We start from the raw sequence: 17,258 nt of genomic DNA on the forward strand, positions 1-17,258 counted from the left end.
TCAAGGATCACTTGCTGAAAGCCTTTCCAGGCCTTTCTGAGTCAGTACAATCCATTATTAGAGGCTGTTGGAGCACAGGCAGCACTTGTTATAATTTTACATCTGTCTGTGGGATTCCTTAGCGCTTTCTAACACAATTAACACTTTTCTCTCTGGCTGAGGGCAATGCATGATAACAGGATGATGGTATGCTCTCAATCCTCCCTCAGCAACTAGCCCAGTGCTTCCAACATGGTGAAGAGACACACCGTTTATAGTTTAGACAGATTTTTGAGTAGCAAGTACCTACTGCTCAGGAGACAGTTGGACTGAAAAAATATATTTGGGAGTCATCAGCACATAGGTGCAGCCATGAAAATGCACAAGAAGCAAAACCATTGGCAGAAACAAAATGAAGGCTATTAGAGACCTTATTTAGGTGGAATAATTGGACAGAAGCCCTTCATAGGAAGGAAATAGAAGCAGTTAATACAGATGGAGGCTGGGCGCAGTGGCTCACGCCTGTAATCCTGGCACTTTGGGAGGCTGAGATGGGTGGGTGGCTTGAGTCCAGGAGCTCGAGACCAGCCTGGGCAACATAGCAAAACACGGTCTCTACAAAAAATACAAAAATTAGCCCGGCGTGGTGACGCATGCTGGTAGTCCCAGCTACTCGGGAGGCTTAGGTGGGAGAATTGCTTGAAGCAGGGAGGCAGACAGTTGCAGTAAGCCGAGATCGGGCCTCTGCACTCCAGCCTGGGCAACAAAGTGGACTCAGTCTCAAAACAACAACGACAAAACGTATTTTATAAGCGACCCTGGACTTGCAGGGACACTCACCACTCTATGGGACAAGTGACCTGCCTGGACTCTGTGGTCTTTGGAGCTTGGGACCCCACCCCAGCGTAAGAGGCCTTTTTGTGCCTTGTATAAAGGAGAGGAAAAGTGTAGGTTTTCTGAGTTGATAAGATTAGAGTTACAGTATATTATCAGTAGTGCTGTATGAAACCATTTCAAAAACCAGACCGGATTTAACCGCTTTCACCCAGAATAAACTGCCCTCCCCCTCTTTCCAAGATCAAGTCAGCCCGGGTTACCACTTCCTATTAATTTAAAAACCAGGAAGGCTCATAATTCAGGCTGACGTTGCCCCAGGAGAACACTGCATATAAGACAATAGCTATTTCAATCCTCCTTTCCCTTTTTAAACCGAGTAGTATTTCTAACATCACTTTTCCAGGCCTCTTTATATTGAGATCACGAGTCTACGTCGGAAAACTGTGAAAACAGTATGATTGGAGCTCTTGATGGTCTGCTTTGCCTGAAAACGATGAAAGGCATTGAGATCTTTGGGCAGAAACGGCGCTTAGAGAATGCGAGCCTGGTAGCCCCGTGACACCCCGAATTACAAACTCGGTTTGAGTAGGTGGCGCAGGGAAATCTAAAAACTGGATTCACGTTCTCCCCCTTCAGTTTGCACATAGGGGTGGGTGGCAGACATGAGCAGACGCACAAATGTCAATCCCCGCCCGCAAACTCTCGAGGGCAGAAACTGCTTTTTGTCAGTTGGATTTGGAGTCTATGGAAAAGCTGCCCTAATGTATTTTCTCCGAGGTTTTCTTAACCTTGACCGAGGGGCACTTCCCGGCCATTCACCTAGAGGTTGTTTAATAAACAAGGATGCCCGCGAAGTACCTGCGCTTGGAAAGGCGCTCGTTCGCGGCGCGCAGTCTCGGGCCACCTAAAGCGACCCGGGTGACAGGGACAACCGCTTCGGTTTTCGCGACTGCAGACAGACTGGGACCAGACGGTTGGAGGCTCCTCCCTAAGGGATGCTGGAGGGGTTGCGTCGTACCCTGCGCCTGGCCCTGGCGCACGGCCCCGGGTCGTGGTACCCAGCGCCCTACGGGCGGTGCGTCGGGGCTTGGCCACACCACCCGCTTTCGCGTCCAGCCGCGCGCTCCGTGCCACCGCCGCTCTCTGCAGCCTCGCGTCCCCGCAGCCTCTACATGGCCAGCCCGCTTCGCTCTGCTGCGGCCCTTGCCCGCCAGGTACCTGGAACCCGGGCGTTTGAGGAAGGGGGGAGGATTGGAACCTGAGTCTCGGTAGCTCGCGGGCCTGGCCGGGCGCCTTGTCGCCGTTTCCTGCACCATCCTCCTTCGCCTCGCCCTCCATTCCGCCTGCAGCGAGGCGTCTCCTTTTCCCCCCATCCCTTCCCGAAATCTGGAGTCCCAGCCTGCAATCTCCGCCTCGGCGAGGTTCCCGCTGTCCAGGTCTAACACCCTCATGGGTGATCCCCTCCGGAGTGCGGCGAGGACCGCCACGGGAGACGTGAGGGTAGCCATGGACTCGCTCTGAGGGAGGAGGCGGGAGCTGAATCTCTGGGCTGCCACACAGCCACATCCTACGTGCCTTTGCCACCCCAAAATATTTTGACCGCAGCCTTCTGCCTCCTTGGATCGCTTTCTTCCCCACCCCCACCCCCGTAGTTATTTAGCAGATTGGGCATTAAAACAAATGTTTGCAGGTTTTCCCAATTAGTCCCGCTTCCCTGTGTCTTCATCTTTTAAATTGCCCCCTAATACCATGAGGTTTGAGGTATGGGGTGGGTGCTGCAGCATCGGAGGACCCTGCTGGTGGAGAAAATGGTTCACGCCAGTCCCCTTCCCCTTTGCAGGCTTGCTATTGTGCGTCTGTGATTGACAAGACCACGAGGCTGAGCGCGCCCTGGAGATTTTTCTATAAATGGCTTAACACCCCAGTCTAGACTATTTGCTCGGATATAAGGGAGACAATTGTTTTTTTGTTCTTTGCCGGCGAACCCTGGCTCTGTAGGGCTGACCTGGAATGTAACCAGTCTTCCCTGAGCCGGCGGAGGAGGACAAAAACCGCCGCGACCCTGGCAGGGTGGGAAGTGCAGGGCAGCACTCCCAAGACGCGCTTGTTGGAGGTTCGGGCCTGGGTGCTTGGTTGTTTGAGCCTCCTTTTTGTGTTTGCCTGGGTCCTGGAGAGAAGCGCACGGTATCATGGTGAGTGTCATGTAGGTTACCCCGGGCCCCGCTCACCGACCTGCATTTACTTAATGGTGGTTTGATTCTTCTTTCAGGATTGCAGTAACGGATGCTCCGCAGAAGCAAGCATCAGAGAAGGTACCGGAGAAGGAGGATCAAAAGAGGTGGTGGGGACTTTTAAGGTAAGTTGCTTGCTAGGGGCTAAGTGTCTAAAGCAACATTCAACTGAATAAATCCATTTCTTGTTGAGATTTGGGGAAATTTTCACTGTGTGGGTTACCCAGTTCCTAGGTTGTGTTGCCAGACATTTAAAATTCCTCTCTTAGAGGAAGAAAAGCCATTTAGAGAGTGACAGTACATTCATCACAACAAAAATTATCTAGCAGCTGATTGCTGATTTTATTTTAAGTCATACATTTTTCTTGAAAAGTAGTCAATTCGTAAATATTAACCTAGATGTTTATCTGATTCCATACTAAGTACAACCCTTCACTCTACTGGTAGAAAAAGTTAAACTGTGATTTTTCTCTTTCAGCAGCACATAACACTCTACAGTGAAAGTGTTGCATTTTCTTCTTTTCTATCTGAATTGTGGGGTTTATATAGTAAATAGCTCATACTTCAAATAGTGAGAAACAAATAAAGCACATTGAAAATTGTACAATGTAAGATATATTATTTTTTCTATGAGTCATTATCTCCTATCCTCCCTCCTCGTGGAGGTTTTAACTTCTTTTTATGCCTAGTGCTGCTCTTCTGCCTGTTTGAGTCACTGTCAATTGTCATCCATAGCACAGAGTGTCCTAATGATCTCACATCCTGGCGGTTCAGAGAGGGAAGGAAACTTGACTCATCAATTTCTCACACATTCAGCTCTCTCACAGTGTGCTAGAGACTGTGCCATGCATTGGACATCCAAAAGTGAATTCAAGATTAGGTCTCTACTTGCAAGGAATTTTTATTTTATTTTTCTTTTTTTCTTCTCTTGCTGTCATCTTAGCAAGGATATTTTAAAAAGCAAAATTAGAATATTGCAATTTCTTTTCTGTTTTTTTGAGACAGGGTCTCACTCTGTCACCCAGGCTGGAGTGCAGTGGCACGATCTCGGCTCACTGCAATCTCTGCCTCCCAGATTCAAGTGATTCTCCTGCCTCAGCCTCCTGAGTAGCTGAGATTACAGGCATGTGCCATCACACCTGGCTAATTTTGTATTTTTAGTAGAGATGGGGTTTTACCATGTTAGCCAGGCTGGTCTCGAACTCCTGGCCTCATGCAATCCATCTGCCTCAACCTCCCAAAGTGCTGGGATTACAGGCATGAGCCACCAAGCCCCACCTGAAGAATTCTTTGCAAAGAAAAATATCAACTCAAATGTAAATAATCATTTTCTTTCTTTTTCTTTTTTTTTTTGAGACAGAGTCTTGTTCTGTTGCCCAGACTGGAGTGCAGTGGCACCATCAATTAGGGATCGCTTTCGGCCTTGATCTCTCAGACTCAAGTGATCCTTCCAGCCTCTCAAGTACCTGAGACTATAGGCTTGCATGCCAGCAGGCCCAACTAATTTTGTCATTTTTTGTAGAGATGAGATCTCCCTGTGTTGCCCAGACTGGTCTCCAACTCCTGGGCTTATACAGTCTTTCCACCTCAGCCTCCCAAAATGCTGGGTTACAGGCATAAGCCACCAGGCCTGGCCATAAATAATGTTTTTATTTGTTAATTTAGATTTCTGTATATTAGGTTTTAGTTAGGGGAATTGCCTGTTGACACTCATGTATTTACACATCAAAACATGAGTTATGGTGGATGTATTCACAGCACATATGTAATAAGGCATGTGTAAAAATGATAGTGATAATTTAGGGAAGAAAAATGGTAGATTTTATAGACCATCTTGGTTTTTGATATACTTTTCTCTTTTTTTGGATTGATACATAATATGTGTACATATTTATGGGCTGCCTGTGATAGTTTATTATATGCATACACTGTGTAATGATCAAGTCAGGGTCTTTGTGGTGTCCATCACCTTGAGTATTTAGCATTCCTATGTGTTGGGAACATTTCAAGTTCTCTCTTCCAGCTATTTAAAAATACGTAAAGCCGGGCGCTGTGGCACACCCCTGTAATACCAGCACTTTGGGAGGCCAAGGCGGGTGGATCACTTGATGTCAGGAGTTTGAGACCAGCCTGACTAACATGGCAAAGCCCCGTCTCTACTAAAAATGCAAAATTAGCCAGATGTGGTGGTGCGCATCTGTCATCCCAGCTACTCAGGAGGCTGAGGCAGGAGAATCGCTTGAGTCTGGGAAGCAGAGGTTGCAGTGAACCAAGATCACGCCACTGCACTCCAACCTGGGTGACAGAACGAGACTCTGTCTCAAAAAAATATATACACACACACACACACACACACACACACACACATATATACATATATAGAGAGAGCCTACATTGTCGTTAACTGTAATCACCCTACTCTGCTGTGAACAGTAGAATTTATTGCTTGTGTCTAACTGCATGTTTGTACTCACTGACCAACCTCTCTCCCTCCACCTACACCCTTCCCACCCCGCCATCTTCTGATATCTATCATTCTATTAATACTCTCTACCTCTATGAGATCAACTTTTTTTTACTTCTCACGTATGAGTGAGAACATGCAATATTTGTTTTTCTGTTTTTTTTTTTTTTTTCCGTGTTTGGCTTATTTAACTTACCATAATGACTTCCAGTTCCATCCACATTGCTACAAATGACACAATTTTACTCTTTTTTAAATGGCTGAATAGTATTCCATTGTGTATATGCACCACATTTTATTTGTTCGTTGACGGACACTTAAGTTGATTCCACATCTTGACTATTGTGAATAGTGCTGTAATAAACATGGGAGTGCAGATATCCCTTTGGTATACTGATCTCCTTTCCTTTGGAAAATGTCCAGTAGTAGGATTGTTGGTTCATATGGTCATTCTACTTTTAGTTTTTTTCTTTTTGGAAAACTTCATACCGTTTTCCATAGTAGATATACTGATTTACATTCTTACCAACAGTGTATAAGAGTTCTCTTTTCTCTGCATCCTCATCAGCATCTGCTATTTTTTGTCTTTCTAATAATAGCCATTCTAACTGTGGTTGCTTTTGACAGATTTTTCTACCTTTCTGTTAATCTACATCATTTATAACATTTCATATTGCCTTTTGGTTCTCTCTTGGGTAGTTTTCATATTGCTTCTCCCCTCCCCAGTTATGATGCAGTTATATTACAATGAGGATGCAGGTTTGCAGCAGGGCCTAGCAATGGGATACGTTGTTACACATCCTGGTAAATCTTTCTGTGGACTCTAGGATCCTCCTCCTTTGAAAGAGGTCAGCCATCTATTTCTTCCAGTTCCTTCAGCTTCACATATCTCCACAGAATGCAACACTGCAAATCTGTAGTTCTCTTCATGATCATCTTTATTAGATTTTAAAAGAATATCTCTGAAAGATGAGCATGGTGCCTAAGGCTTTAAGGCTTTCCAAATGGAGTAAGAATAATGCATAGGAACCTAGAATAAAGTTATTAAATGTCTGATACAGTTGTAATGCAGACTTGATTTTTGAAAAGTGTGGCCAATGAAGAGAAGAGCAAATATGCTATACGATGGTGAGCAAAAGGTGTGGACAGGTCGGGCGTGGTGACTCACCCCTGTAATCCCAGCACTTTGGGAGGCTGAGGAGGGTGGATCATTTGAGGTCAGGAGTTTGAGACCAATCTGGCCAACATGGTGAAACCCCGTCTCTACTAAAGCTACAAAAATTAGCCAGGTGTGGTGACACATGCCTGTAATTCCAGCTACTTGGGAGGCAGAGGCATGAGAATTGCTTGAACCAGGGAGGTGGAGGTTGCAGTGAGCTGAGATTGCACCACTGTACTCCAGCCTGGGCAACAGAGCCAAAAAAAAAAAAAGTGTTGACTGAACCCTGGCTGAAACAGTTCTCAGGTGCTTTCAACAAATTTACACTTCCCTGTCCAGAGCCTCCCTATTTCAGAACAAATGATTACCCAACTGCAAACTTTGAATTAGGAAGTGGTTTTTTATATGCCCTGTTTTTGTCCTTATTTCTTGCCATTTCACAATCAGTTATTGTGGCATTCCAGATTCTTCCACAAACATATGATGTGAAACATCCCGACTTCGATGTCATCAGGGAATGTGGAGCATGGGAAAGAGACAGATTAATTATGCAGAAGAAAGTATCATTTGACAAAATATTTTTATGTATCTTTGGAAAGGAAATCTAGAAAAAGGAAATAGTTTTTAAAGAACACGGATAAAAATTGTTTATAAAATTTGTTTCCTTTAGGAAAGGAATCGTTCCCTTAAAACTACATTTCATATCTGCCCCAAACGAGTCGCACATCTTCAGCTAATATTGCTTGTTTGCATTTGAACTTTATTCAACTCTATCACCTAGTAATTTAGTATTCCTAGGTAATTTCTCTTTGAGCTCGGGTTAAAAGTTGTTATTTTTAGTTTCCAGAGTTGCAGAAAATTTTTTTTCAAATAGAGGGAAGTTCATGATGAGATTTTGAAGCCACCTAATTGTATATTACTTTGAAAAACTAGATATAGGCTGGGCGCGGTAGCTCACACCTGTAATCCCAGCACTTTTGGAAGCCAAGATGGGTGGATCACCTGAGGTCAGGAGTTTGAGACCAGCCTGGCCAACATGGTGAACCCCGTCTTTTTTTTTTTTTTTTTGAGACGGAGTCTCGCTCTGTCGCCCAGGATGGAGTGCAGTGGCCGGATCTCAGCTCACTGCAAGCTCCACCTCCCGGGTTTACGCCATTCTCCTGCCTCAGCCTCCTGAGTAGCTGGGACTACAGGCGCCCGCCACCTCGCCCGGCTAGTTTTTTGTATTTTTTTTTAATAGAGACGGGGTTTCACCATGTTAGCCAGGATGGTCTCGATCTCCTGACCTCGTGATCCACCCGCCTCGGCCTCCCAAAGTGCTGGGATTACAGGCTTGAGCCACCGCGCCCGGCCTGAAACCCCGTCTCTACCCAAAATACAAAAATTAGCGGAGTGTGGTGGCATATGCCTGTAGTCCCAGCTACTTGGGAGGCTGAAGCAGGACAATCACTTGAACCTGGGAGGCAGAGGTTGCCGTGAGTCCAGATCACATCACTGCCCTCCAGCCTGGGTGACAGAGTGAGACTCCATCTAAAAAAAAAAAAACAAAACGAAACAAAACAAAACTGGATATAGGGCCGTGCTTAGGTACAAATCAGAAAGTTAGAGGGTGCTATTCATATCATTAAGAAATAATGTGTCTTATGAAAGAATGTAGCAGTTTACTGAAATATAACTCATACCTAGTAATGTAATAATTTATCTTTAATTGTCGGAAATTTAACTGATATTATGAAGTTCTAATTATAAGAACACTTATTTGAGGTTAAAAATGATCTTATTCTATCACTGCTTTGCCAGTAATTTGATCTCTCTGGAATAGTGCATTATTGTCGGTCCTGTGGGTATTTTAAGGAGATGTCTCAGAAAACTGAAAATTATGTATGCTGGACCATAATCGTTCTTGTCACCCACTCTCATCTTTCTGTTTTTGTTTTGTGTTTTACTACCCCTCCCCTTTTACTAAGTAGTCTCAGTAGAAGAAAATTTGCATTAAGTTTGTCTTACTGTATTGATATGGCTCCAAATGTTTCTTAGCCCAGGGTCCTCCCTATTCACTGATGAAAGCTAACTAAGGCAAATCAGATGTTTATTGCCCAAGAATACTGTGAAACTATTCATGTAATAAAAAATTTGTGTTAGAATTTCACTCTCTTTAAATCCTGGACATCTTCTGTGAGTGTATCTGAAAGCAGGCAGACATCTTCAGTATTTAAGAAATCCTTTGCTATTCTGTGTGGTAGGCACTGTGTTAGCTTTGGAATTCAACTGTGAATACTCTAGCCAGACTTCTTGTCTGAATAGTCCAGAATCGGGGTCGCTAAACTTTCTTTCTTTTTTTTTTGAGATGGAGTTTCACTCTTATTGCCCACACTGGAGTGCATTGGCACGCGCGTCTCTGCTGACTGCAACCTCTGCCTGCCAGGTTCAAGCAATTCTCCTGCCTCAGTCTCCCAAGTAGCTGGGATTACAAGCGCCCACCACACACCCAGCTGATTTTTGTATGTTTAGTAGAGACAGGGTTTCGCTGTGTTTGCCAGGCTGATCTTGAACTCCTGACCTTTGGTGATCCACCCGCCTCGGCCTCCCAAAGTGTTGGATTTACAGGGTGAGCCACTGCTCCTGGCCTGCTAAACTTTCTTAAATGGCTAGATGATAAATATTTTAGGCTTGAGGGCCATCAGGTTTCTATTACAACTAGTTGGCTGTGCCGCCATTGAAGATACAAGAATGGTATGACTATGTTCTAATAACATTTTAATTCCCAAACAGGCCAGCTGGTTGCATTTGATCTGCAAGTAAAGTCTGCCTGACCCCCTACCTAGTCCGGAGGATAACAGGAGAGAAAAGGGATTCAAAGATAAAAATAATTTAGCTGGAATATATTTCTTTAAGTAAACTTATTATACTCAGTGAAGAGTCTTAACATTTTTACTTGAATTAAATAGTGGTAAAACAGGCTGGGCACAGTGGCTAACGCCTGTAATCTTAGCACTTTGGGAGTTCACGGCAGGCGGATTGCTTGAGCGCAGGAGTTCAAGACCAGCATGGGCAATATAGTGAGTCCCTGTCTCTAAAAAAAATATACAATGGTAATAATAATGGTAGAACAAAGTCAATTTTTTATTGAAACTTTTTTGAAAAGTTTTTATTGAAACTATTGAAAATTTTATTGGCATATTACAAAGTAGCATTAGTAGACTAGCTTGAACAGTACAGTAATATTCTGTCCTTAATGCCTTTTGTGTCATTGTAATATGAGCTTTCTGGTTGTTTTAGAATATGTTTTCAGCCTGAATCCTATTCTAAAAATATAATTTACTATCATTCATAATATATCAAATGACTCAGGTAGCTGCAAGGCAGTGAATTAAACAGAATTAGATCATTTTTAAAATAATGATAAGAGCTGATGATGTAAAGTGAAGGTCTGTATTTAATTTGGGAGGGAAATGACTATTTTTGTATATTCAAAGAGATGGAGTTTGACATCCCATCACAACTTGTTGCAGGTTGAACTTGCCCCTGTTTTTTTTTTTAACTGATCAAAAAGTTCCTTCCCTTGTGTTTCTTTTTTTTCTTTTTTCTTTTCTTTTCTTTCTTTCTTTCTTTTTTTTTTTTTTTTAGACGGAGTCTTGCTCTGTCACCCAGACGGGAATGCAGTGGCACGATCTTGACTCACTGCAACCTCCACATCCCGGGTTCAAGCGATTCTCCTGCCTCAGCCTCCCGAGTAGCTGGAACTACAGGTGCATACCACCATGCCTGGCTAATTTCTTGTATTTTTAGTAGAGACGGGTTTCACCGTGTTAGCCAGGATGGTCTCAATCTCCTGAGCTTGTGATCCGCGTGCCTCGGCTTCCCGAAGTGCTGGTCTCCTGTGTTTTTGTTAGCATTCCACAGCTGCTATAAAGTTAGTGGTGGTATCGCATGCAATTTGTATACTTAATGTTTGGCCATTTGCAGTGGGCAAACTGGCTGTGTGGGGAGCTGGTGAGATGCTGCTTGTGGGGAGTTGTTTCCTATTACTCTGATTTATCTTTGTTTAAATAAGAGTTCCTTTGTTCACTGTTTCCTCCACACAGAACAGAGGATTTCTATCTTACTGTTCATTCTCAACTTTCCTGTTTTCAAAGAGGAAAACATTTGCTTCACTTCACTCATTGCTTCTCCAGTGCACCCAGAGGATTTTGAAGGCTTATGCCAGCAATTCTTTGGGGGCAGTTGGAGTGTAACCATTGCTAAGTAGCAGTTCAGTACTTAATGACACTCATTTTAGTTTAACAAATCATTGTGAGTGTTGCCATTTTTTATTAGGGAACACATCTCTTTCTTCTTTTCCAAATACTCAACATGAGTCCTATGATGAGAGTGAAAAAGGGTTGTATTCTTTTTTTGTATCATCTTACCCAATCTGCTATTTTGTCCCTCTACTATGTATCACTGAAATTTGGTTCTGATATTCTATTAGGCAGTGTACATTGCAGAGATTATGAATAACTGGCCGAATTCTGAATGCAGGCATGATTTGTTCAGCTCAGAGTGTTACATTTCTGTGTTAGCTGCCAACATTTAAAAGTCAATTGATTTCCCTTTTTGCCCTCTGTGTCATCTAGCCAGCGAATGCTCAGTAACTTTTCTTTAAATAGTGATGATTTTTCTTCCTCAGGCTAAAGACCTAATAGTCACACCAGCTACCATTTTAAAGGAAAAACCAGACCCCAATAATCTGGTTTTTGGAACTGTGTTCACGGATCACATGCTGGTGGTGGAGTGGTCCTCAGAGTTTGGATGGGAGAAACCTCATATCAAGCCTCTTCAGAACCTGTCGTTGCACCCTGGCTCATCAGCTTTGCACTATGCAGTGGAAGTAAGTCCATGGGAATTAAAGAGAGTGACATTCTTGCACTTCACTGTGGGTACTAAATAGCTTCTCCTGCTAAAATAGCTCTTGGGCAGTGTGGGCTTTATCATATTTACCAGAGAAAACCGAAAATGTCTTTAAAAATTTTCCTGTAGACAGTTGGATTGAAGATAAATCTTAGCAGCTAATTTTTCAGATAATCTTGTATTTTCTGTGATGTCAATAAAAAATTATTTAGAGCAAACAGAAAGGACAACTGGTGGGAAAATTGGCAATTAAAAAGCCAGCACTGTTGATATTTTAATAAGTCACCTCTCTTCTTAGATCTTCTAATAACTGAGAAAGAGTCATTGAGAACAATATTATGATTAGATTTTAATGTTCACTCCATGTTTTCATGACCAGCAATAATGTCTAGTTATGCATGTTAAGGAACATGTAATTAAATGTCCTCCTTCAGGCATGAATTGAAATAATTATAAGCATAAAATGTTTAGAGAATTCTTTCCCTGGTCCTTTTCAGGACACACAGTTAATCAGATGCACAGTATACTTCCCATTGTCTTGATTCTCATTGTATTTTACTTTTCAATGATTTGGACATCTTTCCCAGAATAATAGGGGTGCTGGAAATAATAATAGTCTTCCTATTAAGTATTAAAATATGGTAATAGTAAAATATTAATAGATATAATGATAAAATAATGACTTTTGTTTATTGAATTCCTGTAATACATTCTGTATTATGTTCCGTATAGAATCATCTCATTTAATTACCTTCAGTGAGAAGGCATGTGATTAAGCATTCAGATTCTGAAGTCAGACTTCTTGGGCTCAAATTCAGTCTCAGTTTGCTCCGCAGGAACCTTTATGACTTGGGGAATTTAATCATTCGTGCTTTAATTTCTTTATCTATAAAATTGGGGTAGTTATAATACCTATCTTATAGTGATCTCATAAGTATAAAATAAAGTAATTTAAGCATGTACAGTCATGTCTGGCACATAGTGAGAGCCCAGTTGTTAGCAATAATAATTAACCCTTGAAGCAGTGGTCTCATCCATTATAAAAGGAGGCTCAGAAAAGTTGCTTCTTGACTAATATTACACAGCATTAAGGGTGGAGCTGAGGTTCCAATGAGAAGCTTCTTTCTGTTATATAACCCCTAAATGTATACACCAAAATTACTAGGATGCTTTTGCAATTAACTCCTTCAAAATTATAAATTCATATAATTTTGGAAAGGTATTCACAGTCCATATATATCCACAAAATGTTGAATTTAGGAATCTAAGTTTCTGTTCCCATCTCTTCCTCTTAGGTCAATTTGAATGAGTTCTTTCATTATTTCCCACAAGCCTTCACCATGTCATAAGGTATAATAAAGAACAAGTGAAATAAAGTGCATTTCTTTCTTCCTTCCTTCCTTCCTTCCTTCCTTCCTTCCCTCCTTCCTTCCTTCCTCCCTCCCTCCCTCCCTCCCTCCCTCCCTCTGTCACCCAGGCTGGAGTGCAGTGGCACGATCATGGCTCACTGCAGCCTCAACCTCTTGGGCTCAAGTGATCCTTCTACCTCAGCCTCCTGAGTAGCTGGGACCACAGACACATGTCACCATGTCTGGCTAATTTTTATATATTTTGTTGAGACTGGGTTTTGCTGTGTTGCCCAGACTGGTCTCAAACTCCTGGGCTCAAGCGGTCCTCTTGCCTTGGCTTCTTCAAGTGCTGGGATTACAGCCATGAGCCACTGCACCTGTCGATGTGGTTTTAAATTTGAAAGAAAGAATATGCCCAAGCCCAAGTCACTGGTTCTCACACTTAATATGCATCAGAATCACCTGGCTACACCTCCAGAGTTTCTCATTTCTAACACGTTTTCAGGTCACGTTAATTTTGTCCCTCCAGGAACCACATTTTGGGCATTGCTGGCCTATGGGAAGTAAATGAGAAGTGATTTAATGTCATTTCTGGAAGTTAAAAAAGATTTTGGTGGTCACTGGTTTTTGAAAACTCTTTGAAGACTGGGTGGGGTGGTTCATACCTGCAACTTCAGCAGTTTCGGGGAGATGGGGTTCTTGGGAAATGAGCCCTCGATGCACTAGATCTGGTGCTATTTCCACGTAGATAATGTCAGAGTTGTTCAAACCAGAGGGCCTCCATCCTGAATAGGGGCTGGGTAAAAAATGGCTGAGACCTACTGGGCTGCAACATGGTGAGACTCTGACTCTGTTAAAACAAACAAACAAACAAACAAACAAAAAAAAATCCCTCCTCTTTGGCCATCTGTTTAGATGAGTTGGAATTCATTCTACTTTGATTAGTTTTGCCAATTTAGATTTTTGTAATTAGGGTAGTTTTAAAAAAAACTCTCAAATTACTATTATCCTTTGTTAAAAACCAAAATCTTTTATTATTAGTCTTCTGCTTACAAGTATAATAAATGTTTTGTATTAATAACTGGATTGTATATTACGTAGTTACCACCATGTAACAAAATTAATAGCTTAAAATTACAAGCATCATTTTTAAATTATTTTTCATGTTTCTGGGGTTGACCAAGATGGCTAAGTGGTTTTGGCTTGGGGTCTGTCACATGGTTGCTGTCACTGGCTGGGGTTAGAGTCAGCTCACAGGCTTCCTAACTCATATAGCACTGGTGATAGTGTCTCATAATTTGTGTATAATGAACAGTGAGGATGACCAGAGGTCACTTTCATTGCCATCTGGGCTGCAAAACTCAAGGAGTTGAAGGCTCTTCTGGCATTATTTGTTCTCCATGTGGTCTCCTCAGCATGGTGGTCACAGAGTAGGCAGCCTTCTTATGTGCTGACCTAGGGCCCAAAATCCATATGTCTCAGCTGACTGAGCCCAGATGGAAGCTCTATTGCTGTTTACACTCTAGCCTCAAAATTACTCTTTCAGGAAAAATGGTCCAACGGAGTTTTCCCTCTACTCTCAAACCACCACAACAGTAGTCAACATAGGAGACTTCTGTGACCAAAGATGTGGGGATTTCTCCCCACCACCGAGCAGTGAACCCCAGCTGGGTGTCCTCCAATTCAATTCCCACACTGTTGTTACAAGAACAGGGTCCCAATCCAGACCCCAAGAGAAGGTTCCTGGATGTTGCACAAGAAAGAATTCAGGGCGAGTCCATAAAGTAAAAGAAAATTTATTAAGAAAGTAAAGGAAAAAAAGAATGGCTACTCCATAGACAGAGTAGCTCTGACGGTGGCTGGTTGGCTATTTTAATGGTTATTTCTTGATCATTTGCTAAAGAAGGGGTAGATTATTCATAAATTTTCCAGAAAAGGTATGGGCTATTCTGGAACTGAGGGTTCCTCCCCTTTTTAGACCTTGTAGGTTAACTTCCCATCATTGCCATGGCCTCTGTAAATTGTCATTACACTGGTAGGAGTGTCTGTTAGCATGCTAATGCATTATAATTAGCTTATAATGAGCAGCGAGGATGGCCAGAGATCACTTGCATTGTCATATGGGATTTGGCAGGTTTTGGCTAGCTTCTTTACCACATCCTGTTTTATCAGTGGGGTCTTTGTGACCTGTATCTTGTGCCAACCTCCTATCTCATCCTGTGATCTAGAATACTAACCTCCTGAGAATGCAGCCCAATAGGTTTCAACCTTGTTTTACCCAGCCCCTAATCAGGATGGAGTCGCTCTGGTCCAAATGCCTTTGACATTATGCACCTGGAAATAGCGCCAGATCCCGTGGGTTGGGGGCTCATTCCCCAAGACCCTAACCACCCCCACCCGGCCCAGACAGCAGTCACAAGTCCTGGCCTCTGGAATGTCTGACTGACTGGTGTCAAGTTGGAGTTCCCATGACCCCCTCTTCTGGTTTGATTAATTTACTGGAGTGGCTCACAAAACTCAGGGACACACTTAGGTTTAGTGGTTTATTATAAAGGATATTGCAAAGTGTACAGATGAAGCGATGTGTAGGGCGAGGTATTGGGAGACGCAGTGCAGGGCTTCCATGCCCTCCCTGGGTGTGCCACCCTCTAGGAACCTCCATATGTTCCACTATCCGGAAGCTCACTGAACTCATTCTTTTGGGTTTTTATGGAAGCTTAATGTCAATATTCATTCCCCTGGGGTGTGAGGCAGGACCCTCACTGGAGAGGGTTTTTTATTTTATTTCATTATTTTTAAAATATAAGATTGGGTCTTGCTATGTTGCCTTGGGTGGTATTGAATTCCTGGGCCCAAGTGAGGCTTCCACCTCTGCCTCCCAAAGTGCTGGGACAACAGGCATGAGCCACCCAGCGCCTTTGGAGAGGATCTTAAGACTCACAGTCAGAAAGAAGGACAGGAGGTCAGAGAGATTCTGCTTCCTGCCCCTGAGACCTAACACACCCAGCATTATAACAAAAGACTGTAACAAGGGCTGTGGGAGTTACCAGCCAGGAACTGTCAATCACACAGTATTATTTCTGCCTTACTCTTATCAGTCATGATGGTTACAAAGGGCTGTCCAAGTTCAAAAGGAGGAAAAAAGCACTCCACTTCTTGATGAGGAAGGTCAGGGTTCTGGAAGACCATGGGGGACTGGAAACATTGTATGGCTATTTCATGGAAAATACAGTCTGCGAGATACATCAGTGATAAATGGGGAGATAGTGGATATATTGTTTTCCTCTGAGTGCCAGATTGGGTTCTAGGATTTCACAGGCCAGATATTGAAGTGACTGCGTTGTCTAGGTTATATACCTTGGGGTTCGTCATTTCATGCCAGGAAAATTTAGGACAAAGACTCACACGAGAAGTTTAAGAGTGGAAGTTTAATAGGCAGAAGAGAAAGAGAAACAGCTCTCTCTGTAGAGAGAGAGGGATCTTCGACTGGAAAAGACCATCCAGCTTTGGATGAGCTGTATTTTATAGTCAGGTTTGAGGAGGAAGTGTCTGATTTACTCAGGGCTAACAGATTGGTTTGATGAGGTATGACGTTTACATAGTGCACTGGGAAGTCTGGTTGCCCCACCCTAATCTTTTTATGCAAATGGGCTTTCCAGTTGATTGGTGCCATCTTGTCAGCTCCTTACTGTACAGGTGGCTGACAAAGAGAAGGGAAGATGGAGCCACCATCTTGAACATGATTGACACAACTGTGGGTATCTATGTCTGCAGCTCTATTTTACAGGCTGCTCTTCATTGGAAAGGGTCTGCTTTTCATTAAAACAAAAACCGTACTGAGGACTCTCGTACCCTCACTATCTGCAGGTGATTTCTGTCGCCCGGGCTGGAGTGCAGTGGCCGGTTCTCAGCTCACTGCAAGCTCCGCCTCCCGGGTTTATGCCATTCTCCTGCCTCAGCCTCCGAGTAGCTGGGACTACAGGCGCCCGCCACCTCGCCCGGCTAGTTTTTTTTTTTTTTTTGTATTTTTTAGTAGAGACAGGGTTTCACCGTGTTAGCCAGGATGGTCTCGATCTCCTGACCTCGTGATCCGCCCGTCTCGGCCTCCCAAAGTGCTGGGATTACAGGCTTGAGCCACCGCGCCCGGCCAGGTGATTTCTTCTTAACTCCTGTATCATCATTATTATAGTGTCATAGGAATCTAGGAAGTGTGATTGCCTTGTGGAGAGAACTTTAGGGTCCCTGGATTTTCTCACCAATCACATTCATTTCATTCCCTGTTTACCTGTTTAATAAATGTTGAGTGGCTACTATGTGCCCAGGACTGTGCAGGGTGCCCGGAATAGGAT

General features: G+C 43.2%; 1 protein-coding gene across 4 annotated transcripts in view; it reads left to right on the forward strand.

Moving 5' to 3' along the window:
• Positions 1-17,258, forward strand: part of BCAT1 (branched chain amino acid transaminase 1) — a 140,138-nt gene that overhangs the window by 44,797 nt on the left and 78,083 nt on the right. For 2 of the 4 annotated variants that reach the window (XR_004439986.1, XM_033222672.1), the window contains exons 1-3: positions 1,747-2,030; positions 3,086-3,172; positions 11,340-11,540. Coding sequence is in view for 3 of the 4 variants with exons in the window: in XM_033222672.1 (XP_033078563.1) it covers positions 1,812-2,030; positions 3,086-3,172; positions 11,340-11,540 (507 nt within the window). In the remaining variant the exon portion in view is untranslated. Of the gene's footprint in view, positions 1-1,746; positions 2,031-2,109; positions 3,009-3,085; positions 3,173-11,339; positions 11,541-17,258 lie in introns of those variants that run through there. The other 2 variants (XM_033222674.1, XM_033222673.1) reach the window with 2 other exon arrangements.

Source organism: Trachypithecus francoisi, unplaced genomic scaffold, assembly GCF_009764315.1.
Source record: "Trachypithecus francoisi isolate TF-2019V2 unplaced genomic scaffold, Tfra_2.0 Lachesis_group11, whole genome shotgun sequence".
Lineage (NCBI taxonomy): Eukaryota > Metazoa > Chordata > Mammalia > Primates > Cercopithecidae > Trachypithecus > Trachypithecus francoisi.